The following is a 17,275-nucleotide window of genomic DNA, read 5'->3' on the forward strand; positions in this document are numbered from 1 at the left end:
ATAAAAGTTCTGATTTCCTGTCTGATTTGTGCTCCTTTGTGCACAGTATGTTTTCTAGTGTTTTGTGTCGGACGTCATAGCTGTGAAATGTAACACCTCCTTTCAGATGCGCATTTACTCAATCTTCCACTGCTGTAATGGCCTGCAAAGGCTGACAGTGTGTGTGTGTGTGTGTGTGTGTGTGTGTGTGTGTGTGTGTGTGTGTGTGTGTGTGTGTGTGTGTGTGTGTGTGTGTGTGTGTGTGTGTGCACGCGCGTGCGTGTGCGTGAATGAAATGAATGAATGAATGAATGAATGAATGAATGAATGAATGAATGGCCTGCCAACTCCCAAACGCCAGAGGTATGCTGGTGATTTTTCGCTCACAATGCACACTGCCACCACCGTACCATCCTCCTCCTTTTTTCCCTTTTTCCGCTGCCCTCCTGATCTTCCCTGTGCCTCTCCCTCCTTCACCTTTCATTTTCACCCTTGCGGGGTGTATTCCTGCACTCTTGCCATAATGTTCTACTCCCACAGTAGCCACCCCTCGGCTTCTTGTAGAACCACCCTCAGGTTAAGCATTTATCAGCACTTGCCATAACCTCTTCCTTTCACTGCAGCCAACCTGTAAGTTATCCTAGCCACAGCTCCTATCTGTTTGCACATTCCTTCACTCTTGCCACACACCCCAAGCAACTAAGACCTCCCCCCTTCCTCTTGCCTAGGGGACTAAAAATATTGGAATTTTTGAATATGAATGGAACATGAATATGGGAAAAAAAATTCCTTCTATACTTGGTCTCACAAGATGGTTGCAGCACCGCGAAAGGTACAGCTCTCTCGTTCAATCAGGGCTGCGGAAACGCAAAAAATAGTCCCTCAAATGTTTGAGCAGTGCGGGGCTGTTATAAATCAACAAGAACAGCAATTCAAAACATAGCTTGGACTGGTAGATTTAAATAGTAGAGAGTGTTCCAATCACTGAATAAATTACCAGAGAAAGCCCGTACGGATACAGCTCTGCGGAGGTCTGGTGAGTTTCCATTTTCTAACATGGCGTTGGCCGAGTCAGTTGTGTCTCCTGTGTGCCGCACACCGACAGTGTGCTGTTTTCCCAAGCAGGCGAAGCAGCTGGCTTTAAATGTTTTTGTCGAGAGTGGGGGCAGCTCAAGTACGAACGCGCTCATCAAGAGGATGGCAAAACTCACTCAGGTGAGCAAGCGTACGCCCTACCAGTGGGCAACGGAGGCGTTGAAGGTGGGCCGAGTGCTATCACCGAAGAAGCGTGCTGACAGAAGAGGTTGCAAGCAGACGAAGAAGCTGGACGATTTTGATCTGAGCGTGGTGCGGAGGGTGGTGCACAGCTTTTTCCAGAGAGGCGAAATTCCAACTATTGCAAAGACGATAGCACATTTCCCAAATGACGACTCGCTACCAACCGTGTCCACAGCGACAATGCACAGGATGCTGAAGAAAGTCTGCTTTCAATACAAGAAGCGCTCTTGCAATGCAATGCTAATCGAAGCGACACATATTGTGCAGTGTCGCCGCCGGTACCTGCATCAGATAGCGGAGCTGCGACGCCAGGGTAGACCAATTTTTTTCACCGACGAAACGTGGGTCAATGCCGGCCACACGCGAAGTTGAGTGTGGACTGACTGCACCATCCAATCTGCGCACGAAGCACATCGATCCGGACTGCCGACCGGTCTACAAAACCCCAGTGGCAAAGGTGGCAGGCTCATTGTTACACACTGCGGCAGTGAACAAGGTTTTGTCGAAGGCGCAGCGGAAGTTTTCCGAGCTAAGAAAAACTCGGGCGACTACCACGGGGAAATGAACAGGGAACACTACGGGAAGTGGTTCTCCCAGAAACTTCTCCCACTACTACCTACCAGCAGCATTATAGCGATGGAAAAGAGTCATATCATTCTGCAAGCTTGGCTGTCTGGAAAAGATGTTGCATGGAGCAGCGACATGGTGAAGGCCAAGCTCATTCAGCTTATCAACAACGTGAACACAGGTGGGGACTGATACTGTGTAGACTGCATCGCTGAAGCTGCTGACCATCTCGTTGTGCACTTGCCGCCTTACCGCTGCCAACTGAACCCGATAGAGCTTGTTTGGAGCGACAAGGGTTTTGTGGCCAGTTGAAACAAGACGTTTAAGCTCCAAGACGTGGAGCCTCTGGTTTGGCAAAGCATCAGGCAAGTGACAGCTGAGAAATGGAAGAATTATGTTCAGCATGTTATCAGTGAGGAAGATGTGATACGAAAACTGGAACACATCATCGATAATGTTCCAAGGACTGGCTATTGTTATCAACCTGGAGGACGACACAACCAGCAGCACTGAACGGAGTTGATGAGGACGATGAGACGAGCCCCTTAAATGTGCAAACGTGATTCCTGAAATGTTCACGCACAAGTCGAAACCATTCAGTACTGTCGCAGCCAAAGTAACGAAAATGAGAACAATATTATCTCCCACAAGATATGGCAGGCGCCGTAGTGGAGGGCTCTGGATTAATTTCGAGCGCTTGTGCATTGACTTTCGTGCTGCACATGCGATTGTTTTTCATTCCGCCACCATCAAAATTCCGCTGCCCCGGCTTGCATTCGACCCAACTTGCTTGTGAAGTGACCATGCTGGAGCAAATAAATTTATATGCGTATGACAGAAACACTGAAAATAACTCTGACATGACAACCGAGGATCTGATACGAACAGGTGGCGACAAAAAAAAAAAGTGGGGCCAATTTCTTTGGAACGGGCATTCCTCTGTCCAAAAACAAAAGAAAGAACAAAAAGACATCAAGCGCCACCTGCTAGAGACAAAATGAAGCTAACTACTAGTACGCCTCCTTTCACATGGATAGAGCCATTTGTCGGGGTGACTGGCGCGCAGGAACACGGTCATGTAGTGTGTGCAGTCCCGAATGGACGAGAGAGCCGTACCTTTAGCAGTGCTGCAAACATATTGTGAGACGAAGTATAGTATATAATATTTGATCAGTAAAAAAAAAAAAAAAAAAAAGCTAAATACTAAATACCAAACATTGTTCACTTTGTTTATTTCATGGTATCTGCAAACAAAGCTAAACTATAACTGTGCAGGAGTGTATGCCCTACTGAAAAATTCAGCATGTAGTGATTCATACAGTATTCTGCATACTGGTTTATTGTACAAGAAGGACCTGCATGAAAACAGGTACAGCTGTCATATCACTGCTAAGTAGAGCTAATTCTCATTAAGTCGGCCTTCAAGAGACTAGAAGAAATGCTCGAATTAATAAGGAGCTGAAATTATGGAATGGGCCTAAAAGAAACTGCCAGAAACCGTTTAAATCACAGTAATTATATCTGATGAACCTATGCACTATAGTTATTTGCATATGAGGTGAACGACATTTTTTTAAAACTGTTTCATCAAGTAATTCGCTTTGCGCACACTGTTGGGAAGGCCTCTGCTACCCTTTTTTGCAATGCGATGCATACAACCCCGTCACACTTTGAGGATGCTTCACCGCACAGTATGCGCGGGTAGGCATTGCAGTAAAGCCCACAGAGCAGTAAAACTGCGGCGAATTTGAAAATTTTCAGTCTCGTCAGTTTTTCGAATCCAACACAAATCAAATAACTAACAAACATATTCGATTCCGATATTTAGAACGTTTGCACAACCTTACTCTTAGCTTCTCCACTCACCCCTAAATGCAGGGAGGGTATTTCCATCTTTCCCTTCTACCACCCAATAGTCACGGCAGATGGCGCATTGTGCCGACAATGCCGGCGACTACTACATGCAATCCAGGAATGGGCGCTCGCTCTAAAAGAGCACCTATGTACTTGCTATGCATCAATCAGTGCGTTGCAGCAAAGGCATGAAAACCTGCACTTTTTTCGCCTCAGCAATGAAGAAAGTTTGATATAAAAATTTATTTACAAGATTTATCTAACGCTTTATTTGGTCATTAAAAAATTGGCCATGGCTTAGCTTGGCTAGGCCAGGATATATGTAGCGAAAGCATGTGTGCCTGGTGCTAGGTTGCCTACTCCCCTCCAATCCAATCTAATTCCATGTAATCCAGTGTAATCCAATCCAATCCAGTCTATTCTAATCCAATCCAAATCAATCCAGTCTAATCAAATCCAGTTTAATCAAGTACAGTTCATTCTAGTGATATAGAATTCAAACAATCCTGTCCAATTCAATCCAAACCAGTCCAATCAAGTCCAATCAAGTCCAACCAATCTAGTCCAATCTAATTTAGCTCAATCCAATCCTGCCCAATGCTGAGTACACGCTCGGCCGAAATGCGCCGTTGACTAGCCTATCACCATCACTACTATCATCCTCACGCTAGAGAAGGAGAATTAAGATGTGCTACTCACTATGTCCAGCTATGTTGTTGTTGCATTAAAGATGAGACATCTTCTGGTTGCTTTTTGACTGCCAGATGAGGGGGCGTCCGCCAGCTCCCACCACGCGAAACTCCTCGTTCATGGCCAATGCAGTTTTTGCTACAAAACTGTTCCCAAGCCGATCAATCTGATGCTTGATTAGGGGCTGTCAACATTTTAAACTTGACCATCCATAACAGTTTTCAAAAGGCACTGAGGGACCCCATGCATCCTTGATTTGCACGAAAAAGGATATGTGGACATATACCTCTTCTATAAAGTGGTAAAATCCAATAAACACAACTTAAGTCTTACCTGGGCAAGTACCGGTAGTCAGGCTTGACGCTATTGGAAAAGAGTGCCTGCACCTTGATCTTGGGCACTAGGTGCATGTCTGACTCGGGAAGCAGGCGAGCCATTCTCCACTCGTCTCCTGCGGCAAGACAGCACACCGCTCAATTCCGTCTGCCGAGGCATGCGCCATTTCACCCGAACTGCCACAACCTCCCTTAAACTGAAAACTGAATGAATGAAGTGAGGCAGCCACAAGGACAGCTACATTTCTGGGAAAATCCCCCGCTTGGTAGAATGATTCAGAAATGATCATGTGACATGAAGCATACAACAAGACCACTCGATTCTGTGCACCAGGAGTCCTCAAACTTACTAGGCTAAAGGAACCCAAACAGCTTTTTATTCCTGTCAACCATGATTGCAAAAAAGTGCACATTACTGGACGGCATCTCAAAATATGCCCAAATTAAATTAACAATCAAAGGCAGAATAATCTACTGTGAGCAATTAAATGTATGATTGCAGGCAAAATGGAGTGGACGTAGGAAAGGTAGGGTTTCATGCATGCACGCATTTCGTTTCTTGAGGAATTCGAAAAACACTCCAAGGAACTCAAGGGTTCCACAGAACCCAGCTTGCAAACCCCTACTGTATATTATAAAAAGAGCTAGCCACATAGCTGTGCATATAGTATATACATTATTTTCCATTATTTCTGAATACGCCCAGCTGTTGACTGCTTTCATCATTGGACTTCTTTGCCGTCCCAACACCTAGCATTCTCCTCTATGGAAGCAGGCCAACTGACACTCTCCCACATGGCGTGAAAATGTGCAAGTGCCCCAAATAAGTTGAAATAAGCATTTGAATTAAGAGGCCCAACCAGAAAGGCATGATTTTTAAAGACTTTTTAAGTTGTTGTTTTTTTTCCTGCATCATTAACGTTTGCTTTCTCCCCTTTTTATAACCAGACTAAAAGAAAAAGATGAAGGCAGACCTGAGTCTGTGAAGAGCACTTGAATGTCAGAGACGCACACATTGAACCTGTCATAAAGCTTCTCTTCAATTTCCATCTTGGTTGCCTCCTGAAATGCATCGGCATAAAATGAGCAACACAGCATTCCCTGAGGCAGTAACTCACACTGAAAGCACCTGCAGAAACAAGAAACGTGTTTTCTTCTGCCTACATTTATGCCCTTCCTCCCTTCTCACCATGGGGACACAATGCAACAAGCACAGCTAACTGATCCAAAAGAGAATTTTACTGCTTCACAACAAATTTCCTCTTACTATCTAAAGATAGTACACTGGTCTTATTTCTTAGCAATGCTCGGCAGAGTTAAAGGAAGGATTCTGTACATATGCATACTGCCGTGGCTGTCACATACTAGCATGTATTTTCATTTGCTGATACTAGATGCAAGATGTAAGCATTGCATTTGCTGCTGGACCAATGTCATGTGAAGAAAGGAGCATGCAATCACCTCAAGGTGAAGGGAGTCACTCTGGAGATCACTCTTGAAACTCAACTTTCCCATGTCAATCACCAAGATATTGCCACTCCTAGAAAGACGCGCAGGTATAAAAAAATATTAAGTTGACATGAAGTGTCTTCAGCAGAGACAATCCAAGATGGCTATTCAGAAACTAATCGGTCACATTTCTTGCAGTACAGCATGCACTGTCAATGCTGCCAGCCATGAGCAACTTTAACAGCCGATGCTTTATATCACGGTAGCCTCTTTCAAAGTGGACCATTTAAAAACTACTTTTCTTAAACAAGTTGTTCCCACAAAGCAAAAATTTTCCTTAGAAATGGTGCACATACCGCAACACATACTAGTATCAGGACTTAAATTATTGTTGGCATTCCCCTAGTGTAAGTAGAAACTTTTGTCAGTGCATAGTTACCCAATTAAAAAGCAAAGATAAATTATCTTTCGGACTGCCTGAGGCCTAAGGCAACTTTACATTGGAAATTTATATAGAAACAAAGGAATGCCAGGAGAAAAATTTTTTGAAAGAAAACTCCTGCCTATGTATTTCATTCCAACAAAATTCCAAAAACCAGTGTATGAAATGCCAACAGGCATGTTAATATAGCAGCACCCATGTTTCTGAAAGCAAATGCAGCTGTACCAAATAAGACATGTTCATAATGATCATTCCTACTGCAAACATTTCACAGTATTGAACACCTTGCTCATAGTGAAAGAAAGAAAAAAAGCCCCTCGCAGCAAAACTCCTTCTACAAAAAAAATTTTGCCACTGGGAGTTTCTTGTGACAGCTTTCGCTTTTAATGAGGCTTTTCATCTGCCTGAGACTGAAGTAGAATGCTTTTTCTTGAATAGACAGCGAGGTCATCTGCTGCTGGCAATAGTCAGTCATCTGCCAACAACTCCGCTTCAGCTGCATTTCCGCAGCATACGGCACTTTCCTTCACATTTTTAGCGGAATGCTCTGTAAACTAGCTGCAGTGACAGATTATTATTATTATTATTATTATTATTATTATTATTATTATTATTATTATTAAATACAAGCAAAAGGTGCTGACAGACCCCACGTGTCTTCGATTCAGTCTGCACTTGCCCAACATGCATAAAAAAAGTGCATACAGACATACAGCTGCTCAAGAAGTGGTAAAATTAAATCAATAATGACTTACTGCAGAGCGAAATACAGTAGAACCCCTTTATAGTAAAGTCACTGGGACCAGCAAAAATCTTTACGGCCAAACACACTTTACTACAACCGATTTTTACCAAAATACCAAAAATGTCTTTACTATATAGGGGGAAAAATGTAGTCGTCTATGGAAGACTATATCCGAGTCTATATATATATTTACTATATCCGAGTTTACTATAGCGGGGCTGTGATTACACCTGAAATAAAGGAAATAAGAAGAAACGTCAGAAGAGTGTTAATTTAGACACTCAGGGAGCCCAAGAAACACTTCCAAGAACCCGGTCTGAGATCGCTCAAACGAAGGGAAGAAGAAAACAGAGCACTCACTTCTGGAATGATCCATGTTCGTGCACAACGAAGTATGGGGACTTGAATTCAATGTTGAAGAAGAATGTCTGGAAGATGTCCAAAACATGTTCAAAGATAGCATTTTGTTTTTCACCTGAGCATGCGTAAAGAAAGGACTAGCACGGCAGCATTAAGAAAAAGCATTTAAGGAAGACTGCACGAAACTAAGCCCCCACAGGTATCCATCATCGTGAAGTAAGGAACATACGATTAAAACAAAATGTGCAGGATTTCAGTGAATACAAGCTTGTTTTATTGTGAAAGCAATAGTATGACAGCCAAAGTGAGACCTTGGGTGGCCGCAGCTACGCCGTGAAGATACCTGAAGAGGCCTCTTCACGGTGTAGCCACAGTCTCCTCATAAAACAATCAGCCTGCCATGACATTTGAATTCACGTTACCCCTAAGACACAGGCAGGAGCTGCCAACTCAAGACGCTCTTTTTATATGGGAGGGTGATACCAGATTCAGCCTGCCAGAACCATCTGCATTCTAGTTACCCCTACGTCACGCAGGCACGTCCATAAGGCTTGGTTGAAGCATGTTTTATGCATGGGCTGGTAGCTTACGCTCTCGCGTCATGCCCTTAAAGAATGAGCTCAAGTGTCCCCAATAATGTAGCACCTTACACTGATAGGGCATGATAGGGGAATAATGTAGCAGGCAAAAGAAGCTTCTGCCATTGTTTTTGCAATTCAACTAGGGTTAATTAGAGCTCAACTACAACTAATTTTTTTTTTCTTTATTAGTTACCTGCATTGCCTGTTTTAGGCACTATGATAGGAGAAGGGGTCTGTGTAAATAAAATGAACTTTGAACCTAACTAATGTTGAAATGCAGAAACCCCAGAAAAGCTTAATTTTCCCTGACTGAAGACATGACCTCATATTTATGGGTATATTGTGCAGGTTACAAGGTTTGGCACACAACACACCCTTCATTTCGTGGCTGCATGCTTGTACTGTGAAAAAATAAACTTTTTTGGCTTTTTAAATCTAGTACAAAAACATTTGTGGCTACCTGTACAAGATTGGTAATCTACATGATTTAGCTTGCTGAGTGCAAACTACAGATATGCGACTGCCAGCCGTTCTTTGTTGTTTTACTAAAACAGTGCAGAACTGCAGAAATGTGAGAAAGCATAAGTAAGTCAAAGGATAAAAAAACCATTTAAAAATTGTTTGTTGTTTGACCAACCTCAGCTAGCTCATGAGTTATATTAGTCAAGGCAGCATCTAAATATGAAACCAGACTCAAGGCAAAAGTATCTTTGTGAACTATTCAGTAGTTTGGTTTGGTTTTAGAGGGTTTAACATCCTATAGCGACTAAGGCTATGAGTGACACCGTAGTGGAGGGCACCGGAAATTTTGACCACCTGTGGTTTTTTAATGTGCACTGACATCGCACAGCACATGGGTGCCTTGCTTTTTGCCTCCATCGAAAAGCGGCCGGGATTCGATCCCGCATCCTTGGGTACGGTAGTCGAGCGCCCTAACCCCTGCACTACCACGGCGGGTGAACTATTCAGTAGTGAGACACAGATTTGTACTGAGGATAAAAGGTCAAGAATGATAGCATTTTCAGGAAATATCCCTACATCCAATGGTAAACTCGAATGTTGGGATATTTCTTGAACATGTTATCATTGAGGTTTTTTTTTTAAATGAAAAATGAAAGCGTAATTTGCCGTGAAAAAAAAAAAAAAAAAAATTTTGAGTCATAAAAGGCTTAGCTAATTAGATTTCAATAGAAAAACAAGGGTTCAGAAATCTTTCTGCAATACTTAACTACAGCGATTTCCAACCAACAATCTAAAAATGACATGGGAGGTCATGAAAGCTTACCTTTCGGTGTGTTAAGGCGTGCAGCAGACCTGTCTTGCTCCACTCTGCTAACGTGTTCAGCTGCTCGGCGGCAAGGTCGCGAATGTCAGACACGGACACAGTTGGAATGCTGAAGAATGTAAGCAGTTCCGACACCGAGTGCTGAAATAACAAAAAGGGAAAATGTTAAAGCAGAGCCAAAAGCTTCTTACCAAACTTCTTACAAAAAAAAAAAAAAAATTCGGCCAATTCTTTAAGCAATTAATAATCAAGGTAAATGTGATTTGAGGTATGATTCCCTGTTGAAATGTTGCTGTACAGAAAGTATTGCGAATTTTCCAGCATGACAGATGGCAACTTGAATGATTTTCTGTATGAGGAATGCAGGACATAAAATATTATTTTGAAAAAAAGGAATGCTCATTTCTTTATTGGAATGGAGCAGAACTGCATTAAAACCCAAATTAAGAAGCTCTAAGACCCACCTTGCCAGGTAAAGCACAACAAGGTCAATAATTAAAAAAACGCATCAGGTGACTTTTAAAGACAAAATTTTTAGCCACTATTCTCCATAAGATCTTGATTTTATTGCTGCACTCACCACTTATCTATACTATGTAGCCCATTATTATGAGTTTTCAAGCAGGCAGTAGACTCAGAGTTCAAAAATAAAAAAAAGGTGACAAAAACTGTAAGCAACTGCCAGCGACGTGACCAGGAGGACCTACCTAGGGCCTGCCTAGGACCTACCTAGGACCTACCTATGGAACAAATGTTCTTCATCGGGGAAAGAAATTCTCCCCCAAAATTGCAATTGCTCAAATCAATAAATTTGTTATTATTTTTTTTTAGTTTGCGTTTTTAGCCGAACTGAACATTTAGAAAGACTGTCGTTTCTATACTGTTTAGGTAAAATTAAATCTGAAATTGCGTGACGGACTGAAATTTTCAAGGAACAGGGTAAGGTAGTTGTTAGGCTTTTGTAACAAAAAGACTTACATTTTTAAACAGAAGTGACTGCAAGAAAACCGAGATTGCTTTAAATGGTTATGAGTTTCAATAAAAGTGGACATAAGAAATAATCCCCTCCCCTTATTCTGCACTTAGAGATTTCGTGGGACCAAATTCCATCTCGTGTCGATTGAAAATGTCCCTTTCATGGCATCTCATTGGCCAAAAAGGACATCCTTTGTGATAGAGACAAAAGTTGGAATACAGGTCATGGGGTCATCGATGTTGAATAAATGACCATACATATTACACATATTTTTAAAATGGCAGTTTTCCTGAACTGACACACTTGCCAGTTCATCACGATGCAACTATATTTTTTCCACACTCTAAATACAACACTGGCTATGCTCTAAATGCATAAGGAAGCATACCATCATCTCTGAAGATTTCACCAAAATGCCTCAATGGCTTAACACCTGACTCTAGTTCCACAATCCCCTTTAAAGGAATGCCATGCAGGGGCATAAAAACTGGTCACGTAATAAACTTCGAAAAATTATTCTAACAATGCAGACAGTATCTTTCACTCTTTTCAGCATAATCACATTTTCCTCACTGAAATAAATATTTGTGTTGGAGGCAATTATTATTAGTAAAAAAATTTGCAATATTTACCTCATTGTAAACAACTTCGATAGGTTCTGCATACAGAATCACTCCATAGTTAGCCTTTATGTCCAGTGGATTTTGCTCAAAGTCCAAAGCAAACACATGCTGCGGGGAGGTCTCTGCAAGAGAAAAGATAACACCTTGAGACTAGGTTTTCTGAAGCCACTCCCATTACCAATCAATGAATGATCATTCAACTGACCTTGCATATTCATTTGATATAATGAAGAAAATACTGACAGTTAAAGTATAAAATCTTCAATAACCAATGCCAACTTTTGTTTTTGTACATCATATTGCTCCTATTTTTTTCTCTGTGAAACTGTTGAGTGCGTGGAAGGTCTAAATATTGAGTTTACAATCCAGCATGCATGCAGGAAAACTTGCATAAAAAAAAAAAAAGGAAAGATCACGGATTATTTTCACTGACAAAAATCAGACCACCAAGCAAACATGAAAGAAAAGCACGTGTCTGTTTTCAGGTGGCATCAGAAGGGGCACTGAGTCACTTGTTACTATGGAGACGGAGAAGAGTAAGGCGGCCATTTCCACCCCAACAAGTCCACAACCGTTCTTGAAGGTGCCCCCAAAAAAGACCGATGGCAATCCTCACCGCTGGCTGACTTGTCAACTGAGAGAACAGGGACCAGGTCGTGGTCACTAGAAGCACACTCGATGACGAACCCCTCGGTACGTGCTGACACCTTGAAGGCTTTAGCACCGGGCCGTGTCTCGAGACTGGTGAGGAATTGGCTCAGTGTGGCAACCAGCACCTCGTGGCCGCTAGTGCTGCCCACCAGGGACAGTGTGCAGTTCGCCAGAGTGAAGTTCACCTGCGTAACAAGTCAACGCAGAGTTGTCTTGCAGTAAGCTGCATCCTGTCCGAGGCAAGGTCTCATTTAAACGACAACTTCGGGAGTTTTGTTGACATTCGCACAATCTCACAAAACGTTTACCGTAGATGTTCCTCTCCGTCCTGACCCTAACTAGAAAATTTCAGACCAGTGCAATAATACATTCGTGCACTACTAGATTTCAAAGTGTGCCATTTTCGCAGCTTCAATTTAGACAATTACTGCGAGCAAAACTACATTTGTGACGTCACAAACATTATACCCATATTACACATTTTAAACCTGTATTAGGCCCTCTGAGGCATTTTATAAACTGCGTTTAGATTTCCAGTCTCTATTTCGGCCTTTCAACACACATGTGAGTATTTTCCAATACTGTATGAAAAATCATTGAATCGTCAACTGGAACATCGTTTCTGCCCATAAAATCAGTTTCGGTTTCGATTTGAAATTTTTCCCATCCAAAACAGTTCTACACAAAATTTCGAAAAATAGTTTGTTGTACCGGATATTGGGAACACCGAGAGGGCCCTAAGGCAATCTGTAACTCAACGTGATGAAAAGACCAACACAGTTGCCCTTCAGGGACCCCGCAAAAGTAAAGCACCCTGACCAAGACATGCATGCAAATTGAAGCGGCATTGTTTTTCGACCAAGCAGGGCACGCTCTGGTAAAGCATCAAGCAAAACACAGCAGAACCAACTAATGCAAGTTCAAAATGGCAGAAACCTTGAAGCTGGGTAATTTGTTTTGTGATTTAATCTACTGCATTTCATTTATGTGGTAGGATTGTGCTTTTCTTACCGGAGCCCCGATAAAAACTCATGTATACTCAAAGACTTTCATCTCAGCTTGTAAATACAATAGACGCCGTTTCTAAAAAAAAACTTTGAAGACCATAAAGCGCTAACCACATGAGGCGATCATTCGTGGCAACACGCTACGCAATGGGCTGAGAGCCGCCAAAGCATTGCCACTTGTCGCTGTCGCTCAGGTTCTGGGTTTTTAGAAAATTTCCCGTATCGCCCGGAAGTAGCTCACGAAGCAGCCAATCGCAGAAGGCTTTGGGGTACCCAACTTCCGTTCTGGCTTTTATTTTGCGAGCGAAGTTTGTTTTCCTAGTCCGGTGGTTTGAGCGAACAACCTGCAGACGCTCACTTCGTCTGGTCCGTGCATACCATATTTTCCTGTTTATAAGACGCACCTCTCATATTTAGAGACTTTCAACAAAAAAATAAATTGGCATTAAGACGCACACTTGCATAAGATGCACCTCAATTTATTCAGGCTAGGGTAGGGCTTGACAATATATGCTTGCTCAACCATCGTGTGCTATATGTGCTTGAAAGAAAACTTGTTACGTGCGCGTGCAAATGAAAGAGAAAAAAAGGAGGCAACACTTGTGCGCAAAAGAACTCTCGCTTAGTGAGAGCAAAAACACTTTATTATTACTCAAATCCTTAAAAGGCTTCATCTTGGTACATGGTTGCCAATTTCTCGCAACAGCGCTCAGGCGTCCTCTTTGCGCTCACAATCACTGCGCTGATCGTCGCCGCGTGTGGGCGCTCTGACGCATGCGGCAAACCACATGCAGGAAGGAGAGACCACATGTGCAATAGCCACCAAACAATGTTGCAAATCGTAACTGAAAAAAAAAGTCGGCTCTATCTTGCTTTTATTGGCAGCGTGGAAAGTGTGAAGAGCATGGATGTTGCTACCTTTTGGCATTCTGCCAGTGAGAAGGCTGTACAATTTTAGAAAACTATAACGAATGTAAATATTTTAATTGCAGGCATCGCTACCATTACCGTTTCACGATAAAGTTCACCTGTGAACATTGCGCAAAATGAAAAAAGAAAACACACACAAGTCGCATCGTTGTATAGGACGCACTCTTGAAAATTTTGTAATAAAACACGTCTTATACACCGGAAAATACAGTATATGAGCGCATCGAGACAAAAGCTTGGTAGGGTAGTAAAAGTTAGAAAAAAGGGCTAGTGTGGCAGTCTGCACTGCAGTGTAGTAGCGCACCGCTGTGCTGTGACCTTTTTTTTTTTAAACCCGATGCGTTACAAAAAATTTATAATCACTGTCTTACCATACTTCATGCTGTGTAGTGTTAGAAACGGGATATAGCGTAACTGTACTCCCCCTGACCGAACGACAAGGCGACGGTAACAAAGTAACGCTCGAGACGCGCCTCTCTGTCCCCGAGTCTCGTCACTCCGTGTGGTGTGCACAAGTGGCAAAGACAGGCATTGGCGGCGGCGGCGCGCGACGGATCGCCAGGGATTGCCGCGTCATGCAGTTACCGCTTAAAGATCAGTTCATCATAACAGAAGTGCCCCCAAAAAGTATATGAGAGCATTCTAGGAGAGTCAAAATTTATAAAAATATGAACCAAGAGCAATGCAGCAAGAAGATAAATAGAAAAGACAGCATTTATATGTATGAGTTTTCCTGCCTTGCTTTACCAGCAAGAAAACTTTCTCAACGGTTTGCACACAAGGCATGGGAAAGGAGTTCCTTTTTTTATCTCTCTTAATTGCCTCAAGAATACCACACAGACTCTTCCCTCGGCCCTGTCATGTGGTTTCGTGACACATAGTCCGCTGACCGATCAGTACTCTTAGAAGGGTTTCAAATTGGTCTAGTTGTTGATTCACTTGTCCAAGTTTTTCAAAAGTGCAAATATGTATGGGCAATCAGTATCCAGACATGTTACCTTCCTACTACAATAGGCCAGAGGCATGTCCAAGATTGTTCACTCACAACGCCGGTTCTTCGGCCTCTAACACTACAGTTGAACCCACTTATAAAAATACTGCTTTGAACAATATATATCGAATATGTATAACAATAGACAACTGCAGCACCATCAGCATCACCATGTGTTTTATGGTAAAATAGACCAAATATACCAATGTTGTTACAGTAGGTTATCGCTTGTAACAATTAAATTGGTCAGTTAGCGCAAACCCTAACAAACAAACCAAAAAAAGGCCACCAATGCTGCGACCACGCCAGCTAAACCATACCCCGAACCCCCAAGAATGATCGGTTGCTGTGGGACTTTGTTTTCGGCAAATATCTTTCAATCAGCTACTTGCAGCAGTTGGGCGCCCCACAGATAGATGTCAGCAAGACAGCCATGAAGGACTCAAGGCTCACTTCTTATGGGCTTCTGCCCACAAATAAAGTCAAAGTGTAAGCTATTTTCTCCTTATTAAAATTTACCACGTTTGTCACGTTTTCCATGTTTTTCAGTGTGACCCGGTTATAACGATTATCGCCTATAATAATGATATTTTTGTGGCTTTACAATATTGTTATAAGGGGCTTTGACTGTACCACATAAAACTGAGCTAACTGTGCGAGACCAATTGGCAGGAAACTGGACACGGGAAACTCGAAAAGTAACCACATAGTGCATTTCATGCATTGGAATAAACAACAAAGAGGAAGGAAGCAGTGAAGTCCTCACCCTGGCAACAGTGCCAGCAGCACTACAGAAAGAGCGACAGATGACACCCGCCCCGCCGTGGTGGCGCAGCTGTTAAGGTGCTAAACTACTATGCCCAAGAATGTGGGATCGAATCTCGGCCGCGGCGGCCGCTTTTCAATGAAGGCGAAAAGCGAGGCACACGTGTTCTGTGCTATGTCAGTGCGCGTTAAAAAACCCCAGGTGGTCGAATTTCCGGAGCTCTCCCCTATGGCATTTCTCATAGCCTTAGTCGCTTTGGGACGTTAAACCCCATAAACCAAACCAAACCAGACGACACTCACCTTGTGAGCGATGTAGTGCTCGGGTACCTCAGTGGAGGCGTCGGCGTACTCGATGGCCTCATATAGCTTCTCTTTCTCCTCTGGAGTGAGGCGGGACCAAAAGCTGCGCTCCCGCTCACCAATCACCTCAATCTCTTCCTCTACCACGTCCGCTTCACTGCTGCCAAACCATGAGGCCCACCAGCCAACATCCTTCTTACGTGGCACAGCACGGTTTGGCTCACTGCGCAGCAGCTGCAAGGCAGTGTCCGCCCATCTGAATGCGTACGCCACTAGCACCAGGCAAGTTTTGACTTACAACACTGACGTTACAAGATCAAGAGATTGCTCAGCCAAGATGGTATTATGGCAGTCAAGTGGCCCGAGAGATTTTCCCCTAATCCCTTTGTAGGTCAGCAGAAAAACTACCCAGTCATTTTAATGGTAGCATTCAATCCACAAGCACACTAAAGGCGGACTGATACTGGCTACTGAAAGAAGCAGTGAAATACTGGAATAGGCTTGTACACTCGAAAAAAGTAGATGAAAATTTAGTGCTGGCATCCCGGAGTTAAACATTTCATAGGAAAAATTCCAATTGTCCTCATTTCTGAGGCTGCTGTGCAAGCAAAAGATATTAAGAGCACCACTTTGGGTTCAGCAAGCACCAAGGTATTGAGGTGCATAGCAAAGTTTCATGTGCCCCTCGATCATTACTTCTGGGAAAAGTAGGCACGTAGAAAAATATTTGAGCACATCCATAACTTGTCTCTGTTACTCTTATTTGCTAAAAAACAAAGAAGCCCTTTTTGCTAACATTGATGAACGATGATTAAAAACAAGAAGCAAAAGGCCACTCACTCCCAGCTTGGCCTCTTCCCTGGCCATGAGAACATTGGCAACATTTAGTTTGTCTTCCAGCATTTGGACATCAACCCGAATTTCCGCATCATTTGGCATCTGAAGTCGTTTTATGTACATCTCCTTGTACTGGCGATAGTTTTGCCTGCACGAAGGGTTGCAAACGTTAAAAAAAAAAAACACTCCTCAAATCTGCCACTGAAAGCATTTCCGAGGCAGCTATCACTGCCATATCTAGAAGATTACTTAGCACAGAGGCTCCCATGATAACACATGTGCTAATAATCAAATACTTCTCAACAGAAATCCAGACAATAATTCAGCAATAAAAAGCTTCTAACACTAAAATAAGACTATTTATCAATTCTCATGCAATTGTTTATCAATCAGTTCAATCGTTTTGACCAGCTAAGGGTTCAGAAATAGTGTGTTAGAATGAAAATTTCAATATAGTGAAGTCATAGCAGTAAAATTTTCTTAGAACACGTAACTTCAAGTGCTGATTTTAAATATTTCATATGTTAACACATTTGCTGAAGTGTGTGAAGTAGGGCACATTATTTATTCATGCTGTGCAGCCAGAAATACTGGGTCACGTGATGAAGTGGGACAGATAATAATGTG

General features: G+C 42.7%; 1 protein-coding gene across 6 annotated transcripts in view; it reads right to left on the minus strand.

The window, feature by feature from the left end:
- LOC146207467 (intermembrane lipid transfer protein VPS13A-like) overlaps positions 1-17,275 on the minus strand; it is a 122,834-nt gene that overhangs the window by 89,450 nt on the left and 16,109 nt on the right. For all 6 annotated transcript variants that reach the window (XM_084587572.1, XM_084587584.1, XM_084587570.1 and 3 more), the window contains exons 12-20: positions 16,652-16,796; positions 15,812-16,045; positions 11,781-12,000; positions 11,174-11,286; positions 9,566-9,706; positions 7,700-7,767; positions 6,165-6,243; positions 5,678-5,765; positions 4,702-4,819 (exon numbers count right to left, since the gene is read on the minus strand). In XM_084587572.1, coding sequence (XP_084443698.1) covers positions 4,702-4,819; positions 5,678-5,765; positions 6,165-6,243; positions 7,700-7,767; positions 9,566-9,706; positions 11,174-11,286; positions 11,781-12,000; positions 15,812-16,045; positions 16,652-16,796 — 1,206 coding nt within the window. The remainder of the gene's footprint in view (positions 1-4,701; positions 4,820-5,677; positions 5,766-6,164; positions 6,244-7,699; positions 7,768-9,565; positions 9,707-11,173; positions 11,287-11,780; positions 12,001-15,811; positions 16,046-16,651; positions 16,797-17,275) is intronic.

This window comes from Amblyomma maculatum, chromosome 1, assembly GCF_055883805.1.
Source record: "Amblyomma maculatum isolate TAMU_Amacu chromosome 1, ASM5588380v1, whole genome shotgun sequence".
NCBI lineage: Eukaryota > Metazoa > Arthropoda > Arachnida > Ixodida > Ixodidae > Amblyomma > Amblyomma maculatum.